Source organism: Protopterus annectens, chromosome 2.part2, assembly GCF_019279795.1.
Source record: "Protopterus annectens isolate FY-2018-M chromosome 2.part2, PAN1.0, whole genome shotgun sequence".
Lineage (NCBI taxonomy): Eukaryota > Metazoa > Chordata > Ceratodontiformes > Protopteridae > Protopterus > Protopterus annectens.
In genome coordinates this window covers 507,099,295-507,125,530 of record NC_056730.1, presented here as the reverse complement: position 1 = coordinate 507,125,530, position 26,236 = coordinate 507,099,295, and the positions used below count along the sequence as shown (strand labels likewise).

General features: G+C 38.7%; 1 protein-coding gene across 1 annotated transcript in view; it reads right to left on the bottom strand.

Moving 5' to 3' along the window:
* HTRA2 (HtrA serine peptidase 2) overlaps positions 1-26,236 on the bottom strand; it is a 578,743-nt gene that overhangs the window by 450,421 nt on the left and 102,086 nt on the right. The window contains exon 3 of the mRNA XM_044063975.1: positions 14,183-14,377. Within this exon, the coding sequence (XP_043919910.1) occupies positions 14,183-14,377 (195 nt within the window). The remainder of the gene's footprint in view (positions 1-14,182; positions 14,378-26,236) is intronic.

Sequence of the window (26,236 nt, the reverse complement as noted above, 5' to 3'; positions counted from 1 at the left end):
GAAAATGGCTTCAGAAAAATTAGAACTCAGAAATGCACTTGTGATGGACTTCATTAGCAAAAGAAAGCAGATTTATTCTTAAACTGGTCTTCAAACTACATAGAATAACAAGTTGTAACAGTTCTTGGCCAAATAACATGAAAGCATCACTGAACCTTCGGTTTGAATTTTTTCACCTCAATAAGTAACACGTCTCGCACTACTGGCCACATTGTGTTGTTTGTTAGTTCTCACTTTAGCAAATGTGCCTGCTGATATAACATTACACTTTGAATCAGTTTCTACTTTGAGCTCTGTGGACCTTCCATTAATCTGGACAGTATAAAACACTTTGCTTCTCGTCAATAATCACTGCATCAACTCTTTCACCAAGCACTGATACACCATCTACATAGAAAGCTGACTGCTTGGGCTCTACCTGATCAACTTGCTTTTTTGTGCGACCTTTCTTTACAACTGTGTGAGGCTTACTTGATTTGCAAAACTTTTAAAATGGTTCCTTGTGACATTGCTGACCAAATGCTAAGCACGTCTCTCTTTTCGACTCATGATTTGCACCACAATTGCAACAGTTAACAATAAAGCTAGACTTGGGTTTTGGTGATTCATGCTTGAACTGCATTGAGGTTGAATGTGCTCCTTTCTTAGAACTTTCTGGAAAGCCACATCTCTTCCCTGGAAACCCTGTAGCTGCCACACGCTTGGGCCTGCTTCTGTTTGGCATGTGTTGCATACTATCTACATTTGCTCAGGAGCCAACTGAAATCATGCTCTTGCCACCTGCAAGCATACTTGTGTGTTTTTCTGTCACTTCATGGATTTGGCAAATCTCTATGGCTTTGCTCAACATTAAATCACTGTCACAAAGTAAAATCTTTTTCACAGCAGCACTAATAATACTTCACACAAGCATTTCCTTTATTAGCTCATCTTTTAACTCACAAAACCAACACGTTTTAGCTCTGTTTCTCAAGTCGATTGTCGAAGTTCCAAATGTTTCCCTTAGTTTCTGATCTCCTGTGTAAAACAAATGTCTCTCTAATGTAATATTCGTCTGGGGGTTACACATTTCTCTGAACTTGTGCTTCAAACACTCTGAGTCTTCCCTTGATTCAGCCTGTACAACAATATGATGATTTTCACCTTCTCCTTCATATAATGCAGGTGCATACACAAATGGATGCTCTCTTTCTATGGCCTCTAACCCAGCTAGGTTTAGTAAAATGAATGCCCTGGTGCGTGCATCTTTATCTACCTGCTGCGTGTATAAAATATCATACTCTTGCTCAAATATTCTCCAACTCTCTGCAATATTCTGATCAAATACAAGTGGGTAGGGGCTTTCAAAATCCGTCTGCCATATTAACACATACCAGTGAACGATTTTGCAAATAAGCACAAATATACATGCATGCACATATGCCAGAAACTTATGCCAGTATTTGTAACTTTGTTCAATGTCTTTGCGCTTCTGAATTTATACCTTTTTGACTTTTTGAAATTATGCTAATGGAAAACTCGTAGTACCTTTGAATAACAGGAATTTGCGAAATGAACTTCTCGGGCACTTTATACTTTTGCAACATCGTTTTGAAAGGCTAAAATGCTAAAGTCATTTACCATCACTTTGTTAAAGTTGTTTACCATCATTTTAAGAAACATTTCAACAACTTTAGAATGTAACTAAATAATGCTCTGGCACTGTAATACTCTTGTAATGTTGTCTTTTGCAAGAAATCACCTCTTATCAATGTAAGAAATATATGAAAGAACTACACAAAGTGAATAAATCGAATATCTCCAACAGCCAAGCACGGTGTGATCAGGGCCTAGGCAAGGAATACAGTATAAATGGAAATCCTTATGAGGTATTTGCTTCCCACAAGTAATACAATTATTAACTTTTTCTGACATCGGTAAAAAGCAAGAAAAAAGATTCCCCAACGGAGTACTTAGCTTTAGTGAAGACTTCGGTTCTGAAACTCAAACTCGAATATTTCAGTAGTTGGCCGACCAGCACTTGCGAAATGGTTTTGCTTCGGGCACCGCACGGCAAAAAAGACTGGAGAAAATGGCATCGGCTGCATGTTTTATACCCCTGACGACCTGACGTCATGGAAGAGGAGACAGCAACCGACGCAGGACCCAAGACTTTGGAATTCAGGCCAACTGAGGGCAACCTGCCAGCAGATTACCCAAATGTAATGACTGCAACAGTGAAAAATGAAGATCATCACTCTGTAATGATGGCACTTTGCGAATAGACAAACCCAGCAGAAGAAACTTTTCGAGATGGCTATACTTTGACAGTTTTTCACGAAATAGTTGCACTTTACACACAACTCTTTGAAATACATGCACAGTAATAAGCACACTCTGTAAGCACTTTTACACACTTTGAGATACTTTGAATAACTTTGGTTGTGCCCTTGATATAATAGTCATAGTTATGCCAAAACACAGCACTTTGCCAAAACACATGCAGTTGCCTTGCTTTATTTTTGCTTAATGTGACGTTTTTTTCGTTTAAGCCCTTTTCATGCCAAACAAACTTTTCTTGTGCTCATTTTACTGTAAACATACCCAGTTTTGCCTTAAACACACTCATTTGCTCTAAACATGCTCGTTTTGCTTTACTGTTAATTGTTTCATCAAATACCTTTATTTTAAACATTTCCCTCAGTTAAACTTTTCGTGCTTTCTGCTTGCTTAATACTGCGGTTTGGGCCCTTGTAATGCCCCTTTTTGTCTTTTGTATCAAATAAACAGTTTGTGTTATTTTTCATTACCTTTTATTCTTTTCTGGCTCAGTTTGTGCTCTTTTTTTCTCAGTTTTACCTTCAATGTCGTCTCTGCACCTCATGGCTCTGAATATTATTCTCTTTGATCCCAGTTCTGACACCATGTCTTTCTCCTATCTAGGACACAACAGAAGAGTCTTCGTAGGTTCTGTTCAAGCAGCTTTACTGTATACAAACACATTACTACAGAAGTTTACTGACTTTAACGTAACTAACTTATATACAAACTAACAACTGCAATCTTGCATGGTCTCTCCCTGGCTGCTCTTTTAAAATGGCACTAGGGGTTGCACATGTCTGGAATTTATATGTGCACATATAGCCTTGACATGCTTCTTAAAGATACCGCATACACATCACTTGCACATTCTGACCCAACCACAGTAGCGATGCAGCATTACTGGCAGTTGTTAATACAACACATCGCACAGGAATAATGGCAAGCTTGTTACCTCAATCTTACTGGGCCTCTTTGAAGCTTTTGATACAGTTTCACACACAATACTAACAAATCAACTCTCCCTTCTTAGCCTAGCCTACCTAGCCATAATGTAAGTCAACAGCTACCTACAAAACAGATTACAGTGCGTCAAATAGTAAAATATCACCTCAACTTATCAATCTGTTACCACTGGAGTACCATAAGGATCCATTCTAGGTCCAGGTCCCTCACTTTTTATATATTCGAAAATTACCTAGTAATTGTTTCTTGTCAATCTTCATTAACGCATTCTGCTGATGACTACGTGCTCGTCTTTTCACCTTCCTCCTTGACTGAATTGCTACTGCACAACATTATTTCACCTTATCAAAACCTGGCTTCAAAAATGCAATCTGATACTGAACCAAAAAAGGCAAATAAACATGTTATTAAATCCTAAATCATGCACTGTCACAATTTCAGACAACACCAGAATAGAACTGGTCACACAGTTACTAGGAGTAATTATAGACATGAACCTAAATTTCAACATCCACATTCAACAAGCAATTAAGAAAACTGACCAGAAACTAGATCTCCTATAAAGATCAAAACCACACAGTCTCCATCCTCATCGGCTTACACTCCAACCAAATTACTAAGGTGGAACAATATTACTATAAAATTGCTGGGTTTGCAGCTAACCTCCCTAGCATGCCACACCACTGTGCAGCTCAACTACAGATAAAGTGGATAGAACTAACCAATTTGCTTAAGTACCTGCAATTAAAGACAGCTCAAAAATCCTTTCTCAACTCACTCTTACAACTCCTAGCACAGAAGTCTTTGATCCAGTAATAAATTACTCATCTCCACACAAAAATGTTAACTCTTGTGGTGAATCATTTTACTCATAATATGTAAACTATGAAACAGAATTTCTACTTCTGTCAGAAAGAACCATGACCCTCAAATCAAATCCTCCCTAAAATCCTCTCTCCTGGAATTATGGATCTATTCCTTACATTTCACCCCCAGTAGAGCCCATAAATGAAACAACTACATCATACATAACTCATAACTTACCTTTCTAGGTACTGCCACAAATAAACAGTCTATTGTTCAGTATGAAAAGTTCAACAAACCTACCTGAAAGCACATGTATACTCCAGCTCACTGCAAAACTCCTGCAAATTTTTTCTGCTCATCTAGTCCTACCTCTGTGCCTCCTGTTGACTGGCCTGTAGGTTTGTTAGTACTTTTCACACAGCAAAATAAATAAATAAATAAAAGCTTGCTCTTTTCTATCTTATCCTTACAAACTTTTCACACATCTATTGACTTACTGGCATACACTTTTCACTGACCTTTATTTTTTGCTCATAATTTTGTATTTCCTTTCAACTTTTTAATATAGACTTCATCACATTTTTTGGTAGCACTGACTGCAATTTTTACTGATTACTTAAGTTTGTTTTTTCCTTGAATTCTATTTGTGTTAGAGCTTTACTCCCAAGGCTCATATTGAAAATAAGTTACTTGGCTTAGTCAGACTTCCCCTGTAAACAAATGCATATCAACCACAACTCCCATTTACAGAGCAACTCCATAGGCTCAAAGCTACAGAGAGAGAAAAAAAACAAAAGACTCAAAACTTTTAATCACTATCAGCAAAAAAGAAGTCATGCCTACACTCACGTCTTGTGAGGAACTGCTACTGGGCTAGTTGCACATCGGAAAATAGGAATCAGCAAGTTTAAATTCATCCACTTTATATGTTCACTAAAGCGAATGAAAGCCAGAGCAAATGCATGGCTAGGGCTAGTCTGCATTCTTTGAAGATGCAAAAAAAAAAAAAAAAAAAAACAGCCATTATTGCAGTACAAGCTGATCTGCAAGATGACTCATCCTCATGTGTTCTTGGTTAGGTTCATCTTCTCCACAAACATAAAAATCTTAGAATATCTGCATTTTGAGACATCTGGGTACCCTGTACTAATATGCACCAAGAAGTAAAAGCACTGGCTAGACAAAAGTGCCATCTTCAGTGCGTGCCAGGTCTCCCCCAAGCCAATAGTAAGCACCCTACTCCAAATAAAAAAATAATCATGAAGATTTAGCTCACTTCCCAGTTAGACAGGGATAAAGGCTTGACTACAACCCAGATGATATGAGATCAATTTAGCTGCCTGGATACTGTTGAAATGATTGCATTGAGTGAGTGGCCAAATGGGCCAACAACCTTTACATCCTTCAACTTTGAATAGCCACACTGAACCTCTGACAAATCCAGGCAACTGCAAGAGTTATGCTCTTCTATGTCACAGTACAAGCAATGCCAATAAAGGTTATGATGCGTAATTTGACAATCACAAAGACAGGTGTTGTAACGTTTAACAATGCAGAACTAGTACCAATTGCAGCAAGGATTAAGGTCCAAACTGACTGAACAGCACAGAAAAAAAAACACAATGACAGGGTCTACAATGAATGGTCTTACGCAGCCAGTAAGTTAAATCATGGCAGCATGCACAAGACTTTGAACATGGGATTTTGCAGGGGGATAAAAAGATAAAAAAATTCCAAATGATAGAGAGAAGCAATAAGCTTACAACCCATCAAGGAAAGCCATCAACAGTAGGCATTTATTTCTATTTTTTTAATGTCCCAAACATCCTTAATCTGCCTATAGTAATTGATCTTTAGTCAACAGTTCAGATCAACATTAACCTTAAACATCAAATTTACTTTTCAGCCAAGAAGTAATTATAGACTCTGCATTACACTTTCAGAAGGGTGAAGGGAAAGACAATACAAATTAGCCCCTTAATATACACTTGATCAACTGGATCATCAAAGAATTTACAAGGCAAATGGAATATGTGGACATTTACACCTTGCAAGTACCTAACCTTGGGCCTTATCTCCTTTATCAATGGGTGACACACTAATCATGGGGAGTGGGGTTTAGATTTATAAATACCAATCCAATTGTCTAATTCTTTCTTAAAGGAAAAATGTGTCACAATGCTTGGTCTGGACAGGAAGTTTATTCCAAAGTCGGGCTAGTCATTCTGTGACAAATCTGTCTCATCACTAAGATTTGTTTATTTGCTGAAGCAGGTTTAGATCTCTGGTTCTAGTATTCCCTGGACTGTTCTATTTTTGGAAGAAAAGTTGTCTTGAACTAACAGATCTCCAATGGCTCAGAAGGCAAGGTACAGATTACCTCTACGGAGTCTATAGGACAATGACTACAGGGACAAGGTCTCCAGTCTCTGTTGGTAGCTCAGGTCCTTTAAGCATATGATCTTTTTGTCAGGAACTCTTGGGGGCTTCTCCAACTCCCTGCTATGTTTAGTAAGATATATCCCAGATGGCACAATACATTCAATGATAGGTCTGATCAATGCAGACCACAGAGGAGAAAGGGCTTCTTTGGATCAGAAACACCCTTAGCAAGCAGCTGTGCTAGATAGAACTTCTTGATCACTGTTGTAATGTAATGATCAAAGGAGAGGGAGTTATTTACCCAAGATGCAAGGTGTCAAAGTAATTTTGTTTTTGGAGTATGGTGTTTTCTATACTACAATCTGGGTGGAGGGCTTGTTTATGAAATTCAACAAAACTGTATTTTTAACATTTAGTTTAAAAATAAAAACTAATATCGTTGTGGCAGTCTATTCAGTTATACCACAACAGACTTTATAAATAAACCACTTTATTAAAGGTGATTAAAGCACTGTCATCCAAAAATAATATGGACTTCATCAGAATCACAAAACTATTAAAAGGAGGGACTTGTATACAAAACCAAACTGAATAAAGTTAATTAAAACAATTAAACCACTTAAATTTTAAAGGCACCTTACACATATACTACAACCATATGCAAAAAATGTGTTAAAAATGTATAAGAGTATAAAAATATGGATGTATAAAATATAAATATGTAAAAACAAACATTAAAATGTTAACAATTCATGCTGCCATAGACCTTAGATGTAAAATAGGCTGAAGGGAAATTTTATCATTAATGCCTGGAAAATGTGAGGCTTTCAATTTAAGCTGCCATCTAATTTCCTTTTCCCCCAGAAGGATCTTATCGTCTCCACCCCTGGGGTTACAGCTAATTTACTCTAAAATAGCAAAATTAAATGTTGTATAATTAGGACTATTTATAAGATGTTTAGAGAGTGCATTACTAATGTTCTGTCTTCCTATCTGGTATAAATGTGTGTGTGTGTGTGTGTGTGTGTGTGTGTGTGTGTGTGTGTGTGTGTGTGTGGTTAAAATGAAATGGTTTTACTACCTTATTAGTTAAGCCATTAAATTGTTTTGATTATATTTATTTATTTTAATGTTTTTATATCCATTAACCAGACATTTTTTGTCCTTTTCATTTAGAATGTTTCTAGACAGCACACAACAGACAATTTAGTGGATTAGGTTTGTTCTTGGTCTTAATTGTTTGATTATTTAATTAATTAATTGGAGTCATGTGATTTTGTTGGTTTTATAAAGCTTGTCTTGAAGTTTGTTATATGAGTCTGATGAAGCAGGTCTTGAATCTGTGAAAGCGCTTACTTTTTTATGTAATAAACGTGCTTTTATCTACTGGATATTTATCTACTGGAAGTTTTATTTGAATACATTCAATTGCTGGCTTTTGGCTTTCCTCTTTTGGGTTGCTTGGATATATATATATATATATATATATATATATATATATATATATATATATATATATACTATTTCTAAGGGCTATATCCGTCTTGCCCATATAAAATGCTGAATACCCCAAACATTTAGCTAAATATACCACCCTCTTAGAAATACAATTACCTTTCTTAAAAATACTGTTATGCATTTAGTTTTAGCCCACTTTCAGATCACCAGATAATTACATGTGTAAATTCACACTGTGGCCTTTGCATATCAGAAGGGCATTTAAGTATAACACCCAGTTTACAATCAGCTCCACAATTGGTTAATCATAGCCCCCCCCCCCCATTTTTGATTTGGAGATCACTGAAGTATTTTTGGAGATCAATGAAGTATTTTCTAATCTCCAGACTGCCTACCACAGATCCCTGCAATACTCCCGATGATTGTCTTAATGCTCTTTGAGAACATGCCTGCCACCCTCAGGTCTATATTACATTATCGAAGTTTTACAACTTCGAACGTCATATGTTCGAACCCATATTTTCAAAGTTGCAAAACTTCAAATATGTAAAACAAAAAAAAACAAAAAAAAGAAAGAAAAAAGGAAAAAGTTACCTGATGGTTGTAAGCAAGGGGGCAAGCCCCCCTGCACTACACCCCTGCTCTTTAAATGTACCAACTCCGAGATCGCACTACAGTGTAGTAATGGGAAATCTTCCCTTTCCGCACTGTACTGCACTGTAGTGTGGTCTCGGAGTTGGTATATTTAAAAAGCGGGGGGTGCAGGGGGGCTTGCCCCCCTGCTTACAACCGTCAGGTAAGTGTTTTCTTTTTTTTCTAACGTTTTTGAAGTTTTACAACTTTGAACATATGGGTTCGAACATATGGCGTTCGAAGTTGTAAAACATCAATAACATAATATAGACTTGCCACCCTCATATTGTGGATTCTGTCCCTTAGTCCATTAATTACCAATACAACTACACAGGGATCAGTTTTGAGTGTATTTAGCTTGCTGATAATGTCAGCATGTGGGATGGAAATCAAAGGCTTTGGCAAGATTATGGTTTGCTATATGGACAGTGTGACCACTGTCCACAACTCGCATCACCCTCTGAAAATATTCACCATATTCATTACATGACATCTAACCTTAACAAAAGGAAACTGCTACGAATAAACTCATACAGGAATTTTTATACTGCAGTTTATCAGGCCTGTTATGACCCATTCCATTTCCTCGCAGATAAGGCTCATTAAGGTGAGGAGTCTAATTCCTAAGGTCAGTGGTGTGGCATCTTTTATGAAGTGGCATCACCACTGCTACACACCAAACCTCAGGGACAAAGTCAGTGGATAAGCTCAGGTTGAGTAGTTACAGAAACAGGTCAATCAACGCAGGTTTGGTGCTGTTCAACAGGCAGCCTGATATTTCATCAGGCCCCATAGGGATCTCATTTTTGTTTTGCAAAGTACTTCTAATACATGTTCTTTTATGATGATAGCAGGTTTGAGATACTTAAGTATTTTGTATAGCCATCTTCGAGGTGAAATTTGCAACTAACTTTTTTTGCTAACATTTTTGCAGTATCCACTAGATTACAGTAGGTAATGTTATTATGACTTTAGAGCAATGTTGGGTGTTGCTTCGTAACTTCCTGATGCAAGTAAATAGAGATCTGAAATTATCCTTGGCTTCCAATGCCAGTCTAAGATCATGGGAAACCTTTGTTTTCCTGACTGTATTTTTCAGTAACTTGTCTGATGTTGACCTTGATTTGTGGGTCTTCAGGTTTGCTCTATATTCTAATGAGCTTTTCCTTTTTATTGTGCTGTTTATTTATACAACTGGACCACCTGGCTGATTATCTCTTTCCCTTCCCATTTTGGTAGGGAATGACAAACTAATACAGTTTTCTACGTGAGCATAGAATTCACATGCATAACCACTACCATGTCAACATTTCGGGGGTTACAGTTATACTTGAATTTAAGAGACGTCATCATGGAATTGTAGGAAGGTGGTAAGTCTGAAGTCTTTGAAATGCTGTGATACTGGCAACTTCTGGTTTAGAGATTTTTGAGGGGTGTTATCAATATACAGTCAGACTTGATTGGAGAAGGGGATACCAGTGGAATAATGCAGATAAATACATGCTAGGTCCAGGGCAAGAACACTTGTTGCTTTCTTTTTTTTCAGATCAAGAACATTTTGTCATCTAGTGGACTCTGACTATATTATCCATGGAATACTTGTTTATGAAATCAAGGAACTTTTTGGGATAGCCTACACCTGAGGTACAGGTCTCCCAGTTTATCAACAGGTAGTTAAATTCTCCCAGGATGATAAAGCTTTTGTGTATTTTAAGTTCATCTAGTGTATTTAAAAAATGGACATGATTTTCCGATGTTACTCAGTGGAGTCTAACACATGCTATAATCTGGTAGTTGGGTTTAGATTGAGTTGAACCTCAATAAGTTTGATTTGTGGACTCCAGGAAGGTCTATAACAAATACAGATAATCCACCACAGTTCCCATCACTTTTAATGGTGTAGCAAGCACAAAACTCTAGTATTGGGGACTTGCTTTCGACACTTTTAAACCCTGTTTCAGTAATAATACACACATGAATTTTACTCCAAATGTGGGAGGACGTCAAGGTCAGGCAATTTGTTATTTAGATTCATAGCATTAGGCAGTGTCGCAATGATATTGTCCAGTGCTTAATGTATCTTTCTAAGGATGGAAGATCCATTAGCTAGACTCTTCCAAAAAAGACACTATGGGGCAGTAAAGATTTAAGCCATTGTGTGGAAACCCCAGAATGAGAGGTAAAGCAAGTAAGGCTGTGCAAACTTTCATCTCAAGCAGACAATACTGGAATCCCCTTGAATGTAACCAGTTATTCAGCCAACTGTTGAACTCAATCAACTTTTCCTTCATTCTTGGTGAAGGAAGGAAATTGCTCAGTACCAGAATCTTTCCTGGTATTAGTGACATGCATGGAGAGCTTGGAAACGTCTCCCTGGATTTCCCTTACTGTTGTGTGCACCAGGCCATTTGCACCCATAGGAACCACCACCATGTTGTAGTCATACTTATGCATCCTGACATCAGAGATGTTGCCACCAGAAAGACAACTGACCTTTGATCAATTTTTGTCCAGTCTTGTGAGAGTAAAGTCTGTGTCTCTTACTATGGAATAGCCAATTACCAGTACAGGAATAGCCAATTACCAGTATATTTTATTAGAATGGTTTAAACGTACTTGGCTTGGGGTGAGTTCTTCCCAGTAACCCTTCGTTATAGATGTGGCAGCATCTGTTATACTTTTTTTTTTCTGCTAAGTCCTTGTCTTGTTATACCATGGAGGCTTAGGTAATGACTATTTTTTACAGCCTCAGCATATGGTAATTTTCCATTTAACTCTGTGGAGTGCTGTGGAGGTATGCTTCTGATGCTATGTTGTAGTTCATTGTCCTCAAGTATCAGACAGTTGCTATACTGCCTGAGTCTACCAAATGCTATGGATGGCCAATTTAGTCCAAGTGAAAAAATCTGGGATACAAGAATCATTGGTGAAATATTTGGTTTACCACATGCCTTTATTTAACAAATCCTTACGCGTCCAAAATATCAGATGATTATTTTTCTTAATAAATTCTTATGAGTACAAAATACTGTACATTTGTGAGTACCAAAAAAATTGCGGTATAACAGTTGACTAATGGAGGTGCTCTACTACAATTATAAGCAGATTTCAGCCCTTTGACCCTAAATAAAGTAGTATAGGCTGTTAATGGGTATGGCTCAGACTAGACTTGCTACAGGTAAAATTTTAATCAAGTGCCAACTAATATTTAATTTCCCAATACATCACAGTAGATTTTTTTTTAACCTCAACATTCAGCCCACAATGTACAAAAACACCAAACTATAAAACATTTCATACCTCTCTGATGAAGAATAATTGCCTTATTACCCTGCCCCTTCATACTCATTATAAACATTACTGTTTAAATCACATTCAAGAAACACTAATATGTTCTGCTATAAAACTTATGACATTATTACTGCACATCTTCAAATGCTCTGGGATTCTTATAATACCTCACAACCTGGAGACAGCAAAAAATTGGGCAAAGGCCCATGAAAAGTAGGTACAACTGGCCAAAAATCTGGACATTAACACAAAATTTGCATGCATAGTAACATGACTCCACTCACGCCAATATAATTGTGGGATACCAACATTCAAACAAAAGCTGAAAAACACAAAAATAACACAAACTATAACCAGAACAATAGGGTTTTATTTACACCAGTGGAGCACAACATCCGGCCCCGGGGCCAAATCCGTTCCTCGACGCAACACCATCCAGAGTGTAACCAAAAATGTTTTAAAAAAGTGAAAAAATGCTATGCCTTATTCCAGTCATGCAAACTTTCCAGCACATGCTTACTTACCTGACTGCAGTTGTGCACACCGCTAATTTTAGCGAAGTAACTATTCTTTGCTGTTTATAACTTGTAGTCTGTAAACAGTAGTAACTTTCTGCAAGAGTTTGTAATAAGTAATGGCTGCAAGCCAGAATAAAATTAAACGCAAAGTTGATGTAGAAAACAAGCAACTTCATGACTGCTGTCTTAAGTAAAAATGCCAGTCACCTGTACCTGTTCTTAACTCGTAACTACTTACTATGTTTTGATGTGGCCTGCAGATGCATTAAGAATTTGTGTACTGGCACTCCCCACAAAAAGGTTGTGCACCACTGATTTAAGTCAAAGTGGAAAGAGGTGATGATGAAATAGAGGGGGAGTTCAAGTATTAAGGAAAGATTTTTTTGGATGTAGGTCCTTAAAATGAGAACAATCATATAGAATATCATATTGTTAAAGTAGCAGAAAGTATTCCAAGAACTAAACCAACATGGGAATGGATAGAATTGTTACCAATAGGGATGACTGCAACCTGGGTACAGAAAGTAGGCTAGGGGGGCTGGAATTTACAAAATTAGCAAAGAACAGAGGTTTCAGAGTCAAATAACTAGAAACAGAAAGGTAACGGACAGGATGAGAATAATCAAAAGTTTGAACTGCAGGCTGGAGACTATCAATCCCTGGTAAGGAATGTAGTCTTAAAATAGAGTTATAGGCAAAGAAAAGGGGCAAGCAGATTTATAACTGAATGAACAGCTCTGATAATGTTTTTAGTTGAGTCTACAACAGACGTTACTGTTAAAAATGGATAATTAATACGGCACATAAAATACTGCATAACTATCAGAATCAATCAAAGGAGGTGAGAAAAAACTGGAAACAGAGAATGGAAAGGTGTTATATTAAGGAATAATGTGAGGCCATCTCTACAGCTGCTGCGTATGCAACACAGTCCAAAAGGTTTAGGAATTTTGTATGTGTTTATCTATATATATATATATATATATATATATATATATATATATATATATATATACATATATATGTATATACATATATATATATATATATATATATATATATATACATATATATATTTTTTTTTTTTTTTTTTTTTTTAACCTTAAATAGACTTCACAGAATTATTCTTCAAGTAGATAGCAAATGTTGGGGGGGTGTGATTGGAAAAAGAAGGGTAACCGAAAACATTTTTGGGAATGTAATGAACTGATAAATTTTAAAAAAAAATCCCCATACAATACTTTGTCACTAAGAAAATTATTCTATTGGGCTGGAACATAGGATCTGAATTGCCCAGGCATGGTATGGCCTTACTAAGATTAATGCTGTAGCCTGCAAAAAAAAGCAACAACTAGAAAATGGAAATCAAAATCTAAACCAACAGTAGCTGAAGTACTGAAGATTGTAAGGAAATAAAATAACTGGAAGTGGGACATTAAGAAAAGAGAAGGAGCAAATTACACAGGGATACATTTGAATTTGTGGGAACAATACATGCAGAATAGTGTTCAAGATGAGGAGTGAAGTTTAAGGGAAGGCAGGACATTTGCAACTGCGATGCTAGAGTAAACTTAAATTGTTAAAATGTATATTGCATGAAAATAAATGAAATGTTAAGTACAGTTTGTTTTCTTTTCTGTTCTTTTCTGTTACTCTCTATATGTACCGATTTCCCTTTTTTAAAAAAATCACATTTAATAAACATAACTGTCAAAGACAAAAAAGTACATTATAGAATGCTGATCTGATGTTATCAAGCAGTCTCTACTGAAATGCCCTACTTCTCATTCTTGACAAAAAGCTGCAATCTACCTATGTTACTTACTTACATCTATTGCTGCATCTGTCTGAATGTACTCCATGTTTGCGTGACTAAGTCCAAGCTCACGGCTCCCACGCTGTGCAGAGCTGACTATCCCTGAAGTTATTGTATTCTGTAGAGCAAAAGGGCTGCCCAGTGCCACCACAAATTCACCTTGCCGCACATCTGCAGATTTACCCAAGTGTAGGGTTGGTAGAGCATACTAGGAAAGGAATAAATAAAAAGCAAACAATTCACAACACTGCTATTTACAATCAGACTCCTTTATACTTAATCACCAAATCCATTCTACTGATACCACACTTAATACCTAAAAAGGCATAAACTTTCTTTATATCACTGCAGTCTGTTTCCATTACTAGCAAAAAGGTAATTAAAAAAAAAAAACACATCTTTTATGCCTCCCTCCCACATGAACAGGGGAGGGTCTACATTGACATAAATAATAAACTTAAGAAAATTAAGTTAGATAAGGCACATATATTTAGCAATAATATTTTTTTAACATACATAACAGTAATGATATCTATAACTAAGCAGAAAATGTTAGAATGAAATGGAAAAATTACGAACTTTGAACTTTTGCCTGCCATACCAACATCTGACCTCTAATAAGCCATGCACTGAATAAGCTTCTTGTCCACCAGTGCAAGTTTTTTGTGCACTTTTAACAATATAACTTAATTACAGAACAATCTAAGCACCATTAAACAGTAATGTAGGAAAACATGAAAACCATGTTAAGAACAATCAAGCAGGGTACAAACAGGCATGCATACAAGGAAAAGCAATATCAAGAACATGAATACTAATTACCATAACATACCTACCTAAGTCATGAAATATGCAAGGAGCATTACCGTTTCAACTACCTAATAATCCCTGCAGTGGATGGTAGAAAAAATTGTACCAATAGCAATGCAACTCTTTGCCAGGTTGCTATACGTTGTTACGTTGCTATACGTTTCTCAACAAACCTTCTATAATCAAAATGAACAACAGTGGGTGACAACACAGCTGGCGTCTTGAGGGGCACGGGCCAGGGTCTCAGACAGTGGTAATGCCAAAGGTCATACAGTAACAGAAACTAAACCGACGTCTGCCTTCTAAGGGGGCTATCACAGGGAAGGGAATAAGCTGAGTAGGCATTTAAGCTAAATGACAGAAACCTGTACTTCTCTTGGTCCAGAGCATTCAGACCTGAACAAGACGGGTGGTATTTCCATCTTACAGTGTTTGTACTTCCTGTGTATTCCTTTATTTTCTCCTACATTTGGAGATGGCAGCTGGTTTATATACTAGGGTAGTGATGGGTATCCTTTGTCTTACCATTATCAATTTCCCATGCTGCACAAAAAACCCTAAAATTTCTGACTCATAAGTAGTGCCTTTATAATAAAAGTTTTGTAATGGTCACAGTGTTTAATACATAACACTTTTCTGAAGTACAGGCCAACAGAGAAGGTCTGCGGCTAACAAAGTTCGCAGATGACTGCAAACTAGGAGCCATAATTGAAACGCCTAAAGATGTGGACATCCTACAAAAGGGCCTCACTGAGACAGATGCCTGGTGTCAAAGCCATGGCCTTAAGCTCAATGCCAAAAAGTGCGTTGTCATCCCCTTTGGTAAAAACTCAGTACCCATGAGCTACCACATAGGTGGTAATCTGATAAGCACCGAAAGTGTGATAAGAGACCTTTGGACACAGGTAGAGGACAGTAGTCTCTCCTTTGATAACCACATCGCTACAGTAGTCAGGAAATCCTTCTACATGGCACATCTCATCACAAAAACTTTTTCATCCAGGAAAAAAAGAGGGCATTGTTTCCCCTCTACTTGTCACTCATTAGACCTATTATAGAGTACAATACCCCTTTTGGTATGTACCTCATAAGACACCTACAACAACTAGAAAGGCCACAGAAATACCTTACAAAGAGGATTACCAGCCTCAAACAGATGCCCTATGCAGAGCAGCTCAAAAAACTCAGCTGTACTCCATCGCATATCGCCTACTCAGAGGAGATCTCTGCCTAACATACAAAGCTATGTCAAACCCAGAGCTGCTGGACATGCTCCACTTAAAGAAATCCCAATCCCTCTGAGCTACACGCTCTAGGGACTTAACCTTGTCACCACAATAAACAGAACATGCTGGAGGGATAGATTCCTGTCCCAGAGACTTCCCATACTCTGGAACAAACTACCTATCTACATCAAACAAAGCTCCGCATTAGCACTCTTCAAGAAAAATCTTGATGATTGGATGGGAAATAGGAAATTTATTTCCCTGTGACCCTGTGGCTCCGCTTGACAGGGTCACAGGGAAATAATTTTCTGGGTGGCGAAAGCCAGGGTACCTTTGTGACTAGGCTTGTATAGGCCCTAGGCCCGATAGCCTAGAACCTACCTATGAACCTATAAGACTATAATCACTTGGTTGAGCAAGTCTTCTAAAGGTACACTTGTTCAGACAAAAATGCAGCCACAGAATCCAACTACATAACAGAAAAAAGGCAATAAATAAAACAGACTACTTATCACTCTTGAAGCTTGACTGCCTGGAAGTGACGAAGGACTCAAGCAGGTAACCATCCCCTCTTGTAGCTAATAAATATATATATATATATATATATATATATATATATAAAGATGGTGGTGTGACCTACTTTCTCTTTACAACTAAGTTTGTGGTTTATCACCATGGCAAGGGAAACAATTTTGCTCCCATTATGGGGATGGCTGGCTTTCGCTGGAAGTCTGGTCATTAGACAGACAGTCACATATGGTAAGTCCCACACAGGCTCAGCAATGATCCTTTTGATAAACATCCTCCAGCCCTTAATATGAAGGTAATCCTGCTGAAGGCCCAGACAGCACATTCAATTTTTTTCCCAAGGAAGAGAACAGGCATGATGGATTAAACTGTGACTGTTCTCCAACCCTGACAGCTCATTTAATCTCCCTGGGATGAGGGATAAAGGAATTAGGAATAGCACCTTCATACATGGGGGGGGGGGGGGGGGGATTTTCTTCTTCAATCACAAAAATTCTCCAGATGTATTGTTTTCTGTTGCACACACACTGAGTGGGGAGGGATTACAATAAGACACTGTGATAGTACTGCCCCATCCCTATAGTGACACTTCTTGTGTCAAACAATTGACTTTTTGGGAGGTGATAACATTCCCCAGGGTGGGTTTATGCTTTTTATGACAACCAGGCATATAATTCTAGACTGTGAGGTCAAAGATGGAGAAAGCCTTTACCGAGCAACTACTTCAGAGATGTCAGGCTATAATTCAGGAACCCTCTGTCTAGTTCCCTGCTCTCAGCAAGGATAAAAGAAATGGTTCCATGCCTGAATCCAGACAAGCAGAGGTGTGTTGCTGCTGGGTCTCCCGTTTTAAGTTCTGTTATGACCAGAGTCTCAGCTGGCTATGCCGTGACCTGGTTAAGAGTGCACTGGGTGGGTGGAAAGAAATCCCTACAGCAGAATGTGACTGGTCCTTCTTCATGTATCTGAGCTGTTCAGATATCTCAGTTCTAAAGTAAGGGCTCCTGAAGTGGAATATTCAAAAGGTAGTACCTTTAATACCCTCTTTAAAAATGCCAGTTACATCTTACCTTAGACACCTTTCGTAATACTACCACTACACAGGACAGCTCATATACACACACAAACACAACACTATATCTAACTCATTACCTAACCCTTTTTCTAACTCTAACCTGCAAACAAACAAACAAACAAAAACACACACACACACACACTAAATCTATCCCCTTACTTAACCTCTACTCTAACCCTAACACAGAAAAGTACAGTTGTGTACACTTACCATAAGTGTAGATGTTCGAGTGTATTCACTGTTGCAGTCATTACATTTGGGTAATCTGCTGGCAGGTTGCCCTCAGTTGGCCTGATTAACAAAGTCTTGGGTCCTGCGTCGGATGCTGTCCCTTCTTCCATGACGTCAGGTCGTCAGGGGTATAAAACATGCAGCCGACGCCATTACATCAGTTTTTCTTGCCCCAGATGTCAGGTGCCCCCCAAATACACCAAAAAGGCTTTTAAGCATAGTAAAAGAAAGGACAGGTATAGTAAGAGAAAAACGGGGCTGGTGGGTGGGTAAACAGGACTGCAACAGTGAATACACTCGAACATCTACATTTATGGTAAGTGTACACAACTGTACTATGTTCTTCGTGTTTCGCTGTTGCAGTCATTACATTTGGGTAGATTCCCAAAGCTATGGTTGGGAGGATGGATTTATACAGCATTAGGAGCAGCTATAAGGCCCTGCAGGACAGCAGTGGCAAAGCCAGCTCTGGATTTAGAGAAGAGAGGTAAATGGTAATGTTTGGTGAACGTATGAACTAAGCTCCAGGTAGCACCTTCTAGAATGTCTCTGGTAGGAACCCCTCTGAGAAAGGTTGCAGGGGATAGGTTTACCATGGTGCATATAGCAGAAACTAATACAATGGCTTATCCTTTTGGAAATAGTCTGCTTTGAAACAGCATTTCTCTCTGCCCCTGCAGTAAATGCCACCAATAGTTGTTCAGATTTTCTTAGAGATTTTGTCCTGTTTAAGTAGAATCTAAGTGGTCTGTGTACATCCAATGAATGCAGAATCCGCTCACCCTTCTTCTGTGGATTGGGAAAGAAAGTTGGCAGATGAATGGTCTGATTAAGAGCCACAATGGATACCACCTTAGGCATAAAGGATGGGTTGGTCCTGACAGCCATCCTGTCCGAATGAAAAATAATGAAAGACTCCACTGCCATAAGAGCCTGTAATTCTGAAATCCTTCTAGCTGAAGTGACTGCTAAAAGGAAAGCTGTTTTTCAAGAGAGAAATTATAGGTCCACAGTAGCAGCTGGCTCAAAAGAAGGTAGAGTGAGTTTTTCCAAAACAAAATTGAGGTCCTATGCAGGAGTTGGTGCTCTCCTGGGAGGTCTTAAATTTTTGGCCCCTCTGAGATATTGCTTTAGCAGAGGATGAGAGAAGAGGGGAGGTTCTGTGTTGTAATGAGCTGAAATGGCAGAGGCATGGGTTTTTATGCAAGAAAAAGATAGGCCCTTGTGAAGCATCTCAGTTAAGTATTGCAGAATCTGAGGAATATTGGGCATTGCTGTGCTTATTCCTTGTGATTGGTTCCAGGCACAGAATATTTTCCATTTGTCAGCATAAGATTTTCTAGTACTAGGCCTTCTAGCCTCCAAAATGACATCCATCACAGGTTTGCTGAGAGGTGTCAAGTGTGAAATTAGTTGATTAGCCACGCTGCAAGATTCAAAGTTTGGAGCTGTGTGTGTAGAATTTGGTAGTTCTGCTGAGACAGTAGATAAGGTGTCTGAGCCAGGTGCCACGAGGAAGGTGTGACACATTGCGCAGGAGTGTGTACCAGTGTTGGCAAGGCCAGTCTGGAGCAATCAGAATCATTTTTGATTTGTCCTGTCTGACTTTTAGTAGGATTTTGGAGAGCAGAGGCAGAGGGGGAAAAGCATAGACTGATAGAGCATCCACTTTCCAAGCTTTTTTGTGATGAATTCTTGTGCAGAATTTGTCCAACTGATAGTTCTGGGGTGAGGCAAAAAGATCTATGTCTGGGCTCCCCCATTTGCATGTCAACATGTTGAAAACTTGTGGTTCCAGTTTCCATTTGTGTGGGTCCATAAGATTTCTGCTTAGTTCGTCTGCCAGAGTATTTAGCTTTCCTGGCAGGAATTGAGCTTGTAGTTGTATTTGACAAGTCAAGGCCGTGTTCCACAATGCCATGGCTAGTCTGCAAAGGGGGTAGGAATGTGTACCCCCCCTGCTTATATACCACATGTCTGTGGTGTTGTCTGTCTTTATCAGTAGTTGTCCTGGATGAAGGTAGTCCTTGAAGGCTGTCAGAGCATTCTGCACAGCTAGCATCTCTTTCTGATTGTTATGTAGGTGCATTTGATTTGGGCTCCATTTGCCCTGAATGCACTTACCTGCCAGATGAGCCCCCCAAGCATAGTCTGATGTGTCTGTAGTTAGGGTTTGGGAGGCAGGGAGTGGAGTGAATGACAGTTCCTTGCTTTGGTGGCAGGATTCTGCCCACCATTGGAACTCTAGTTGCGGGCAAGGTATAATAGAAATCATTGTTTCCAGGCTGTGACAATGTTGACTCCATAATTTTTTTTAAGTACCACTGAAGTTTCCTCATATGCAGTCTTGCATATGGAATTAGAAGAATGTAGGAGGCCATGAACCCCAAGGCTTGCAGAATTTGCCTTGCAGATAGCAGGGTTTTTGTGGCCACCTGTTTGAAGTAAGTCACCAATTGAATTTGCTTTTGTGGCATAAGGTAGGTCATCTGGACAGTTGTAGTCAAGCTTGCACCTAGGAATGTAATTTTTTGAGAAGGTACCAGTTGTGATTTCTTTTCGTTTATGGTGTACCCTAGACAAGTTAGAACCCTTTTTACAAAGGCCAGATGCTTAAGAAGAATGTCCTTGTTTTCTGCTTGAATTAGACAATCATCCAGGTATGGATATATTTGAATATTGCTTTGCCTGCAAAATGTGATTATTGGAGCCAGGCACTTTGTGAAGACCCTAGGCGCAGTAGATAAGCCAAAGGGCAGTGCAGAGAACTGGTAATGCAAGTAGCCTGCTTTGAAGCAGAGGTATCTTCTGCAAGATTCCCTGATTGGGATATGCAGGTAAGCCTCTTTTAAGTCTAGAGTTACCAACCAGGCATCTTTGCCTAGCATAGGTAGTAACTCTTGAAAAGTCAGCATCTTGAATTTTGGAATGTCCAGAAATGTACTTAGAGTGGAGAAGTCCAGAATTGGATGCCATGATTTGTCTTTTCTGGGTACCAGGAAAAGTCTTGAATAGAAACCTTGTCCCTTTTTTTCTTCTGGTACTGGTTGAATAGCCCCCATATTCATGAGTGACAGAACTTGTTTCTGGACCTCTGCCCACTGATTTGGAGGCAGATCTGGCCATCCGTTTGGGATTGGCAACATGTGGAAATGAAATCTGTATCCCTGGGATACTACATTTAAAACCCATTTGCCCTGGGTAATCAGTTGCCAGTTTCGTGCATGAAGTGATAGTTTTCCCCCCAAAGGGGCGGCTAAAAGGCAAGTGCTTGGTGATTGTAGAGTAAAGTCATTGAGACTGTTTACCATAGGGAGAGGTGCCTTGTTGCTTCCAGATTTGGAGGTGGAGGCACCCCATTGTTTTGTTCTAAAAGTTCCTTGTGAGTGAAACCTGGAGCCTTTGGAATGTCTGGATTTGACTTGAGTGGCTCTCGAGGGAACTGGAAAGGACCAGTTCTTAGTAGGCCAGTGCCTACTAAATCTGGGAGGCTGCACTTGTAAAAATTCTTTCACAGTTTGCATAGATTTAGCTTTATCTTCCATCTTTTTTAAAACTTTTTCAGCCTTATTACCAAAGAGACTGTCCTGTTGTAAAGGAGCATCCAGCAATTTTGCTTTAACATTGTCAGGCAGATTTTGCTCTTTGAGCCAAGCATGCCTTCTTATCACAGATCCAGTTACAGCAGCCCTGCAAGAGGCCTCCAAAGAATCAAAGCCACATTGCAAAGTATGTTTTCCAACTTGTTCAGCTGGATGTAATAAATCCTGCAACTCTATTTTCCACACAGTCAGAGATCAACATAATTTTCTGTTTAAGTAGTCCCATGACATGCTGTTGATATTTAAGCATATGAAATTGACAGTTTAAAGCCCTGATTGCCAAGGTTGCAGACGTGTAAACCTTCTTACCCCATCTATCCAGCACCCTGGAATCTCTATCAGAAGGGGTAGGATTTTTAGCAGTAGAGGCCTTAATGCCCTTGGGACCCTGAGAAATGGTTTCAGGATCAGCAGCAGGGTTTTTGAAAATGAATTTGTGGGAGTCGGCAACCCTGTAGTATCTGTCTGACTTACTAGGAGCCGGAGGCAGAGAATCAGGAGTCATACTAGATTCTGAAAAAACATCATCAACAATGTCTAGAACAGGAGGTATAGCCAAAGGCCTATGCTGAGGAAGAAGAAGAAAATCCCTAAGTCTCTTTTTAGATTCAGAGAAATCCTGACTTTCCCAGTGGAAATGTTTCCTTAAGGTATGTAAAGATTCTCCAAAAGAGAAATCCTCAGGGGGAGAAGCAGAAGGGATGGAATCTTCTGCATCAGAGTCTTCATAAGTAGGTATAGATAAATCCTGCTCAGTAGAAGAATCAGAAGAAACAGAATCCTGATATGAAGATTCATAGTCAGTGCCTTGCCTAGGCCTCTTAGCAGGAGGGGATTGGCTACCCCTGATTAAGGTAATTAAATCTTCAGCCATTTTGATCATTTGTTTTTTAGGCATTGGGGCCTGCACAAGTGGCCCAAGCGTCAGTTTTTTTAGATGCAGAAGTAGATTTTGGCCTTAGTTTTGAAGATGGAGTTGGTTTAATATACAAATCTTTAGGCCTGAAAACACCCTCAGAAGCCGGTGCCTGAATAGTGGCTCTGGACCTATCTAAGGTAGAGACATCCACGGGTTCAATACTTAAAGCATCTCGTGGCATACCGGACTCCGAATGGGTCTCAGTAGAGGCGTGCGAATCAAAAGTAGCGGGTATCAGGGGTTGCGAAAGCGCCTCACTGAATACCGGCAAACTAGCGACTGGCTTAGGAGAAGCGTCGTCATCAGCTTTGGTCCTCAACGGTCTGTCTCTGTCTTTTTCTTTGTATTTTTTAGGTATTCCAGTAGTCGGATTGCTAACCGACGTCATTTCTGGATAGTTAAATTGTGAACCAAAATATTTAGAAGCAAAAATATACCGACATTTAATAGTGCGTTGATTAAATCTAGCACAAAACCGACAGCAAGGTACGTTATGATCAGGACCTAGGCAAGGAATACAGCACAAATGAAAATCCTTATGAGGTATTTGCTTCCCACAAGTAATGCAATTATTAACTTTTTCTGACATTGGTAAGGAGCAAGAAAAAGTTTCCCCAACTGGGTACTTAGCTTTTAGTTGAAGACTTCGGTACTGAAACTCGAAAATGAGAATTTCAGAGGTCGGCCGACCAGCACTTGCGAACTGCTTCTGCTTCGGGCACCGCGCGGCAAGAAAGACTGATGCAATGGCGTCGGCTGCATGTTTTATACCCCTGACGACCTGACGTGATGGAAGAAGGAACAGCAACCGACGCAGGACCCAAGACTTTGTTAATCAGGCCAACTGAGGGCAACCTGCCAGCAGATTACCCAAATGTAATGACTGCAACAGTGAAAAATGAAGAACATCAGAAGTTATGTGATAAAACAATACATCAACACTCTCGCGAGATAAAAAACAAACTTATTCCTTTGTGCAGTTGGAAAAGAGAGAGACAGAGAAACTGGTTTCGCTTATACAAGCTTTGTCACCAACATAATCATATATTTTATATACTCATTTAAGAATCATCATCTAATCTAATGACAAAAATTGATTCCATTGTTTTTTTCTACCAAGATCAAATGGGTCAAGCTCCTTCTATCTTTATGCTTTCAACAGAGTTCCTTCAATACACACAATCTAGAAGAATTTAAGTTTCTTTCAAGCACATCTACAAAATGCTGAGTAACACTATTAGCAGGATTCCTAAATAACCTCTGAGACATTTCTGCAATTACCTTGCATCAGTCTTACAGTTTTGCCTATGTAAAAAAGAGGACACCTACAAGTGATTGCATGCTTCACAATCACAAGGGAATAGTTGGTGAACTCCCTAAGCACACATCTTTTCCCATTAATACTTCAACTTACTTGTGAGGTTACAGATTTGGAGATGCTAGTGTTCAAATTTCCATGTGGCTGCAATGTGAACTATAAAGGAAGGCCTCTGAAGAGTTATTGCAAAATATCTATTAGTTCATTTCCCTGTCAATTCTTCAAGTACAGGAATAAAGCCTTACAAACTCTAAATAATCAAAGATTTGTTCCGTTGTACAGCAAAATAGAAGAGTGTAAATCCTGTTTGGTACTCAGAGGAATAATCTTGTTTACAACAGGCAAGGCAACCTCAACATCCTTGTTGTAAATCATAAACTTCACTGCCTTTTCTGTCTCCAAGTAGTTTAACTACAATGATTAATTTAATTTTAAGCTTGAATCTAATAAACTGCTGATATCATTAGCCCTAACAGAGGGTTGTGAGCAGGTCGACAATCATAACCTGCTCATTATGTCTTCGAGACATGGATGCAAAAAAATTCATTTCAGGACCAATGCTTGATAGGTGAATCTGGGCATCAATGTTGTGTATGCACAATTAAGGGTTATGATTGGGTCTTTGATCACAATTCTTTGTACTGCATGAAGCTTTGCCTGTACCATGCCAGTGTCTCAGATGCTGGTAATGCCAAAGGCCGTAACTAACAAACTAAACCATGTACTATTGGTTACAGAAAAATAAAAAGTGTTAAGTGTTTTGCCAGCTTTCAAAGTCATAAAACACTTAGCAAGCACTGTCAGATGGTGCAACTCAGTCTCTTATGTTTACATTCATCCCCATGCTTCTCAACTGTCCAGATTTTTGTTCTGTTTCCTCATACAAACAGTGTTTTTTTAAAAAAATCACTGTGGATTGAAGTCCCTAAATAATGCCAAACATTTGAGCTACAGATTTCCTATAAAGTCAGACAAACACAAATTCTGTTATTTCAGCAACCTTCTAAATTTGTAAGAGGAAGTCAGGGACCAGTTACCACCACAGACAGTAGTGAGAAACAAATCATTGCTGTCGTCTGCTGGTCAGTACTGACAGAATTGACTGCCTAGCACAAGACGCAAACTTAATAAATTTAGCAGGGAGGGTGTCTCATGCTAAAGTAGTTCTTACCTGATTTGTCACTTTTCTGTACATTGGAATGTAATCACAGCACTCCGTGCAAAACAATTACCTTGTGTGTTTGTTTGATTATGCTTATTTAACAAAACTGCATTTGTTGGCATACCATATTCTGATTAAACTAGTCGGTTACACTTTATAATCTCGAAATACTGAAATTTCGAATTTCAGTATCCCGAGACTATAAAGTGGAATTTTTAAAATAGCGAAAGTGCATAATCGTGAATTTGAATATCTCAAATTCGCAGTTATGGCTTTACATTTCGTTAAGTCTGGTGTTTTCTGTGGAAGGTGCATGGTGTCGTGTTTGGATGTAGGTGTGATTTAAGGTAAGTGTTTTATAAGGGTTTTGGGTGCGAGTTTGAATGTATGCGAGTCTGTTTGTAAGTTATACATGTGGGTTAGGGTAGGTAGGTGAAAGTATGAGTGCGTAAGTGTTGGATGTGTTTGTGTTTGTATATGTGTGTGTGCGTGTGCGTGACTGTGGAATGTCTGGGTGTGAGTTTGCTGTCTTTTCCTGTTTGTGCGATCTCGGAGTTAGTATATATAAGTAGGGGAGTGTGGAGGGCTTTCCTCCCTGCTTATATGTAGTGTAGGTTTGTTTGTGTGTGTTTTGTTTGTTGTGGTGTGAGTTGGATGATGTATGTGTTGTGTGCATGATTTTGTGTTTTGCAGTTTTGGGATTTGGAACGTTTGACTTTATGGTCTCGAAATACTGAAATTCGAGATTTCAGTATTTCCAGATTATAAAGTGAATCCAACTAGTCTACTCTTATTTATCTGACTGACTGCCCAAACAAGCTTGCATTACATACCAAGAAAACTAGTAAACTATCTCCATACATTTTCTTTTAGTGTGGGTTGTTACACAAAGGAAAATATTGACTGATTGCTCACCCTTTAAATAAGTTAGTTTCACAGAATGTAATACTTCTGCCTTATTAAATGAAGTATACATTATCTGCTTATTAAGTTCTTAACTTAATGACAGCACTTCATCTGCCTATATCACTGAAACTGACAGTTACTCTACTGACTGTAGTGTTACATTAAAGCAATAATGTACTGTTGTACCTTGATACCTTTGCACTGTTGCTCATTACTGGCAAAATCTAAATGAACATTACACTGTTGCCAGTTACTGATAAAAGTTAGACAGAAACCATGCTTGTTAAACT